The sequence below is a fragment of the Mustela nivalis genome (assembly GCF_964662115.1).
Source record: "Mustela nivalis genome assembly, chromosome: 3".
Classification (NCBI taxonomy): domain Eukaryota; kingdom Metazoa; phylum Chordata; class Mammalia; order Carnivora; family Mustelidae; genus Mustela; species Mustela nivalis.
In genome coordinates, this window is record NC_139022.1 from 177,969,712 (window position 1) to 177,976,819 (window position 7,108).

The 7,108-nt window shown below is 62.7% G+C and overlaps 1 protein-coding gene across 1 annotated transcript; it reads right to left on the reverse strand.

Annotated features, from left to right (window-relative positions):
* Window positions 1-203: 203 nt before the first annotated feature.
* On the reverse strand, window positions 204-5,860 carry IRX1 (iroquois homeobox 1). The gene is made up of 4 exons (XM_082724620.1): window positions 5,348-5,860; window positions 1,384-2,425; window positions 929-1,001; window positions 204-618 (listed from the first exon to the last, which is right to left on the reverse strand). Exons 1-4 carry the CDS (start codon window positions 5,621-5,623, stop codon window positions 561-563), a joined length of 1,449 nt encoding a protein of 482 aa, XP_082580746.1. The 5' UTR covers window positions 5,624-5,860; the 3' UTR covers window positions 204-560.
* Between the last annotated feature and the right edge of the window lie 1,248 nt (window positions 5,861-7,108).

The window sequence follows — 7,108 nt, forward strand, 5'->3', positions numbered from 1 at the left end:
AGAAACTGCCTACAAGAAACTGCCCTACTGATACTAACAAATTCAACAAACACCGAAAGACTGAGAAACACCAGAGTCTTCCCTTAGAAACTCCCCAAGGAGCCTCTGTTCCCTAACCCAGGGGCATCTGGGCCCTGCCAGCACTGCAGGATTCCGGACACCCCTGCACACACCCAGCCACACACAGCAGCGGGAGCAGTGGGCATTTCATTTAGTTTATTAGACAAAAATATATGATTTAGACAAGTTCGCTGACGCGCTATTTACAATCTGAAATCACTCTATATACAGAAAGAAGGGGGAAAAAAAAGACACAAGCACGTGGGGCGTTTACCGAGCGGATAGTGCACCAGAGCCTGGTGACCGCCACCGGAGCTGGGGGCAGAGGCCAGGCTGCCCGGAGGAGCCCCTTTCTGCAGAAAGCGATGGATGGGAGTCGTTGACGTCGTGGCTGTATTTGTCTTTACACCAGTCTGAAATATTTGTCCTAATTCCTCCCGCCTCCCTCCCTCCCGAACTCCTCCCCCCTCCCCCCCGCAAAAGTAAAAGAAGACCCTGAATCAGGCGGACGGGAGGGCTGCTAGGATCCGCGGCGTTCCCTCCTGCGGGGCCAGCGAGCTGCGGGGGAAACACAACGAGACAAGAAGCAGGCGAAGTCAGTGACGGACGCCGCAGCCGGCGGCACCGGTTCTGCCGGCCCAGCGCCTGGGGGCGTGGCCGCCTGCCCCGCGCGGCTCCCGGGTCGGGAGAAACCCGGTGCGGCCAGCGGGCCCCGCGCCCCGCGCTGGCGGACAGCGCCCCTTCCGCAACGACCGTGGGACGCTGCCGCCCGGCGCTGCTCAGCTCCCCCGCCCCCGCCCCCTTCGCCCCGCATCCCCGCTCCGCGCCGGCCCCGACCACACGGAGGACACAAGCAAACCGCACTCACTTGTCGCGCACGGGCTGGAAGGGAGATTTTAACTGCTGTGCCGGCGAGTCCGGCCTGGGGACGAGGTCTCTCTCTGCGAGGGAGAGGGAGAAGCAGAGCGTTAAGAGACGGGCGCGGGAGTGTTAGGGGCGAAGGGGTTGCTGCCGAAGTTCGCGAGCCTCTCCCCCACCCACTCCCTCCCTCTCACTACGAGGACAGGGTCTTGGAAAACCCCCCACCCCTCACTAGGCAGGCCTGCAGGTAGAACTCAGCTCTCCCCACAGGGCCCAGGGCCTCGGCCTCAGTGCCCTAATCCAGGCAGAGATGACTGCTCCTCCCCGGGCCGGGCTGCCACCGCCTCTCCCCTCCGGAGCCGGCGGGCTCCCTGCCCCCCGCCCCCCCTCCCCCCGCCCATGCTACGCCAGGGTTCCGGATTCCTGGCCCGGGGCGAGGCAGACACCCCGGGGGCGCCCTACCTGGGAGCGCGGGGCTGCTGCGAGCAGAGGCCTTGTCACCGTGGAGCACCCCTGTAGCAACAGGGACTGGGGGCTGCGGCGGCGGCGGCGGCGGCGCGGGCAGGTGCGGGCCGTGCGGCGCGGCGTGGGGCGCGCCGACGCCCAGGAAGGAGCGCATGTTGAGCAGGGAGCCCTGCGCGAGGAACGCGCCGTTGGTCCAGTTGGAGAACTTGCCGATGTGGCAGGTGTACAGTCCGTGGCTGGGCAGGAAGGCGGGGTGTTGCAGCGGCGCACCCGCGGGGGCCCCGTGCGCGCTGGGATGGCCGGAGGGAGGAGGCGGCGAGGCCTTGGGCGCGCCGTCGGGGCTCGTGGCGGTCTCGGCCAAGGACCAGATCTTGGGCTTGCTGTGCGGGGCGCCCTGCAGGCCACCCGACCCGCCGCCGGGACTCAGCAGGCGCGTGCTGCCAGGCTCCGGGACCTCTTTGACCAGGCCCAGGGGCGAGTCCTGGGACTTGAGCGCGTCGGCAGCTGCTAGCGGCGAGCCCTGGTCTCGAGCAAGGGCCGTCGGTGCCGCCGGCGCGCGAGGGGCCTCGGCCTTGTCCTCATCGTCCTCATTGCTCTGGTCGCCGTCATGCTCGTCGATTTTGTCGATGTCAATGCTCTCCAGGTCTATCTCCTCATCGTCCTCGGCCTTCTCGGGGTCGCCCTCTGTATCGCTTCCGAAAAGGGCTCCGTCCTCCTGGTCCTTGCTGCGCGCACCCCACGTCACCTTATTCTCCTTCTTGAGGCGGCGGCGCGCGTTGGCGAACCAGGTGGACACCTGCGTGAGGGTCATCTTGGTGATGATGGCCAGCATGATCTTCTCGCCCTTGGTGGGGTAGGGGTTCTTGCGGTGCTCGTTGAGCCAGGCCTTGAGCGTGCTGGTGCTCTCGCGCGTGGCGTTCTTGGGCCGCCCGGGATCCCCGTACTGGAACTGGCCGTAGGGGTAGTAGGCTGGCGCCGTGTGGGCTGCGAAGGTGGCAGGGTGCACCCCAGGGTTGTCTTTGAGTTCATACTGTGAGCCCTGCAACCACACAGCCCACCGAGGGAGGAGAGAGAGAGATCAGGGGTGAGGGGGGAGAAGAAACAGAGAGAGAGAGCGCGATGAGTCCCCAAAACTGGGAAATTGGGGAAGAGCGGCTCTTGTCTGCTGCAGAACAGGAAGGCCCCCAGTGCACCACCCAGGGAGGAAGTGACCGGTCAGAACCATCAGCCTCTAGAAACTGAACTTCCACCCATAGTGAAGAGGTTGTTTTTTGTTTTGGTTTGGTTTTGCTTTTATTTTTATCTTTTTTATTTTATTTTATTTCATTACTCAAGAGAAGTTCCAGAATCCATGCATTTCCAGAAGACCACAGCAGGAGCCCTGGCCCCACAGACTCTCCCGGGTGCCCCCAGTCCCCTCACCCCCACCACTCCCAACAACTTCAACAGCCCTAATTTCCAAGTTTATCTCACGCTCAGGAGAAGGGAAAACCTTTTAACTGCGCTGATAAAACAGTTTCTCCAAACGTACTGAACCTAAAGCCTAAAGCCCCTCCCTTCGACCCTGAGGGGGTCAAGCAAAATAAACCATCTTGGGTTTTCTTTGGGTCCAAATCCACCAGCAATTTAAAATGAAAGCACACTATTTTTAGCTCCCAAATTAATCTGCATTTAATGGTTCCCCACACTTAAAGGTCGACCATGGTGACAGGTAATTTAAAATTTTAATCCTGGCCATCATCAACAACAATAACAAAAACACCATTTTTTTTTTTAAATACAAAAGGAGGGCTTAACTGGTAAAATATTAACAGGAGGGCTCAGGAGTCCCGGCTGTGAGAAAGGGAACCGCTCTCCTAGGCCTGTTCTCACTTTATCTCTGTGATGTGGCAAGAGGAAGCTTGAACTGTTCTCAGGCATTTAGAACCTGTGATTTATTTGTGATCAATATTCTTTTTATCATCCGTAGTAAAACACAGTAAGTCAAATTATCCCATCAGGTTTTTTGGTAAATAACATTTTATCTTTCTAACAACCTCATTAGGCCTCATTATTACCATAAATTGCCCAGACAGACATTCACTCACAATTTTATCTTTTGACTTCCAAATCCCCAATCTTAACAGCTTGGAAGCCCAGGCCTAGAATCAAGAGTTTGCATTTAGGCTTACTTTCTGAGAATCAGAGGGAGAGCACGAGCACATACTCACACCTTTTGGGGGTTATTTCTATATTGTTTCCCCTTAGTTTAAAAAAAAAAAAAAGAAGAAGAAAAAAGGAGGAGGAGGAGAAAGAAAAAAAGAAAGATCTAGTATCTCCCTTCCCCGCCGCATACAATGGGTGCAGAGTCCCACCACGCAGCTCCATTTCTCTCCTACAAATACTCGCTTGGGAGGGGGACTTGTTCCCAAAGAGCACACATCTGTATTCAAAATCTCTGTTAAAATTTAAAATTCTCCAAATAAACATGGTCCAGTTTTTACATTAGCTGAGGGGGTTTCCAGACTGAGAAGTTGTAAAGAGCAGAATATTTATTTGACTAATTAGTTTAGTGGTGGATGCCACTGAGAAAAGGTTGCCCTGGCCAGATTTCGTTTTTGCCCAATCTTTGCAAAATGTACTTTGCAAATTATTTTGGTTGTAACTGTAAGGACGACATTTCGGCCAATTCTCTACCCCGAATTCTTTTTGAAAGGATACCTTGTAAATCTCTCATCGCTTGCTTCCCTGGCATCCCCAGCCGCCAGAACAAAATGGGAGCTGATCTTTTTCGATAGCAAGCGATCTCAAAGGCAGCTGGGGCCGCTTTCAGAGAAATAGCCTTTTCTTTCCAAAACTACAAGAAAAAGTTACAGAAAAACACACCAGCCGCTTTTCTCGCTTACAATTGGCGGGTATTTATTTCCTGCCTCTTCTAGAGAGAGTGGGGAGACAAGGGGGGTGCCTGCAAACTGCGTTATCCCGCCAGCCCCAGCGCAAGGGGGGCTGCCTCCCTGGCCCCCAGCGCCCCGCGCGCAATTCAGCAGTATCCCGAAGTTTAAGCGCGACCTTGCAGTCAGACCAAGGAAAATGGATCCTTTGGGCCGACAGAATGGCGAATGCCCCGCGGAGAATTAAATTTGCAGCTCCCTCCCCCATCTGACACCCACTGGGACGGGAGACTAGGAGGACAGCATTTATTTTAAGCCCAGGGACTGTTTTCTTTAATCCTCCATTATGTAACGCGGAAAGAAAAGTGCTTTTCATTCGGTGCAAAAGAAATGAAAACTTTGGCAACTTACGAAAGTCAAAGCAAACCCCGTTCCACACGCCAAAATTATTTCCAGTGCCCCCCGCATCTCAAATTTGCACGCACTCCATTAAGACACCCCATCCCGCCCGTCTGGTCTCGCCATTGTTAGGTTTATTTTGATCAACTCTTCCAGGCTTTCCAGGGTTCCCTCTGCAAAGTCGGACACAACTGGAGGAGGTCCACCAAAACGGGAGGGAGCGGGGTCTCCCCCGCCCGGCCCCAAAGCCGGAGAGGTCGCGCGAGCGGGGTGCGCCGGCCAGTCCTGGGCGTCCTGCAGAACCCGGCCGAGCTGCCGGAACCCCGCCCGCCCGCCCTGCCGCCACCGCCGAGCCGGGGGCGCGAGCGACTTTGGCCCCAACCTCCGGCTGGAGCCGCGCGCCCCGGGCCTGCTGCTTCGGCCTCCCCGACTCCCGCCGAGACCCCGCTCGCGGCCCAGGCCTCCCGCCAGCCCCCGGCCGAGCCGCAGGGGCCGTCGCCCGCCCGCCGCCCGGCGATCCCGCCGCCTCCCCCGGCCGCCCGGGACCCGCGGGCCGGGTCTCCCGCGCTCCCCCGCCGGGCCGGCCCCGCCCGCCCCCGCTCCCGCGCCGCCGGGCCACCCGCGCCCGGGGCTCCGGGGCCGCCGGGGGAGGCGGCCGAGGCGAGGGCCGGCGGCAGGCCCGGCGCACTCACCATCTGCGAGAAGAGGCTGAGGTCGGCGGCGTAGGGCAGGAAGGCGCTGTAGTTGGGCGCGCCCGCGTACGGGCCGGCCGCCGCGTACATGCCCAGCACCGAGGTGACGGCGGCCGCGCCCGCGCCCGCGCCCAGCTCCGCCGCCCCCGGGCGGCCCGACGAGGCGGCGGCGGCGGCGGCGGCGGCCGCGGCCAGCACTCCCGGGCGCTCGCCTCCGTAGGCGCCGGGCCCCGCGGCGCTCAGGTACTGCGGGTAGCCCAGCTGCGGGAAGGACATGTCCGCGGATCGGCGGCGGCGGCGCCGGGCGAGGATGAAAGGGGCGGGGGCGGGGGTCGCGGCGGCGCGGCGGGGGTCGCGGCGGCGGGGGTGTGGGGGGGAGCGGGCGGCCGGCCGGGCGCGCTCGGGCCGGCCCGGAGGCGGGGGCCGCTGGCTGCTGCTCGGCCCGCTGCTCGCTGGCGCCCGGCTCCCGGCTGCGCCCGGCTCCGCGATCCCGCGCCGACTGCGGCGGCCGCCCTCGGCTCGGCGGCGGGGCTTTCAGACACAATTTGAAGTTGATGCTTTGATTGGCATCCCCTCGAGCGCTGGCCCCGCCCCCCGGCTCCCCGCCCGCCCCCTCCCTGCCTCCCGCCCGCCCTCGCCGGCCGCTCCCGCCCCTCCCGACTCGCACGTGGTGCTCCGCGCCGGCCGGGCCACCTCCGCCCGCTGTGGGCGCGCGAGCGGGCCGGGCGGCGGGTGCGGGCCTCGCGGCCACGGGCTCCCCGCCGCCGGGCTCCCGCGGCCGTCTGACGGCGGCCCGCACCGGCAGCGGCTGTCGGACCCGGGCTTTGCGGCCTCGGAGCCGGGGAGTGCCTGCGGGTTCAGGAAAGCGTCTCGGCGCCTGCTCTTCCGCCGTTGGGGCCGCGGTGCCGGCGCCGGGCCGGTGACAGCCCGCCGGGAAGGGCCTCTCCTCCGAGGCCGGCGCTGCCTTGGCCACCCCCAGACATCTCTGGCCGAAGTGGCCCCTCGCGCGCTCGGAGCGCTGCGGAAGCCGGCGTGGCGTGACCCCCGGACGCGGGCGTGGCGGCCCCGCGGCCCCCACGAGGCATTCCCGGGTCCCCTGGCCGTGACTGTCCTCGCTGCGCTCGGAGAAGCGGGTGGCCGCCCAGCTCTGCGCACGCCCCAATTGGGAAAACTTCGAGAAAGGGCCGCTGAGAAGCCACTTCGGTGGCAAAGCAGAGGCCGCCCACAGTGACGGATTCTTGGAGGTGAGGGTGGGGACCTTTTCTTTGCTGGAAAATCACCACCGCCGCGCGAGGGAAACGCTCCGCCCCCGCCCCGGCGACGCGAGGAACGAAGTGTGGCTCGGGGCCCCTCGTCTGTCCGCTACGTGTGCACACGCAGGGAGGAAACTTGTGTGGAGAGCGCCCGCCCGAGGCGACGCTGCGGCCGGCCCAGGGACACGGCGTCCCTCTTCTCCATCCTCAGCCGGCGGGGAGAGGACACTGCGCTGAACCCCGAGCTCCAGGAGGAGGTCCAGGTCCCCCCTAGGGCTCAGACTGGTGCACGGTCCTCCTCGCCTCCCTGTGCACCGGACTTCGGTGGGGCAGGCCGCTTCTGCCTTTCCACTCGCCGGCCAGATCCCCGCGGACCGGGTAGGGAATGTACCGGGGGTACCGGCCCAGGTTCCTGGGGCCACTTTTCCCCATCTCCGAATAAGCGGCCAGCCCCCCCCTCCCGTACTCCCTGCTGTGAGGGGCTGGCACACTGGACCCTGCAGGAATC

Bases quoted from the DNA above. Each gene is read 5' to 3' on its own strand.
- IRX1 (XM_082724620.1), bottom strand. From the start codon at position 5,623: ATGTCCTTCCCGCAGCTGGGCTACCCGCAGTACCTGAGCGCCGCGGGG. The intron at 2,426-5,347 runs GTGAGTGCGCCG...GTGTGGTTGCAG, and splicing joins TCAGCCTCTTCTCGCAGATG to GGCTCACAGTATGAACTCAA. The intron at 619-928 runs GTGAGTGCGGTT...TTTCCCCCGCAG, and splicing joins TTCCAGCCCGTGCGCGACAA to CTCGCTGGCCCCGCAGGAGG.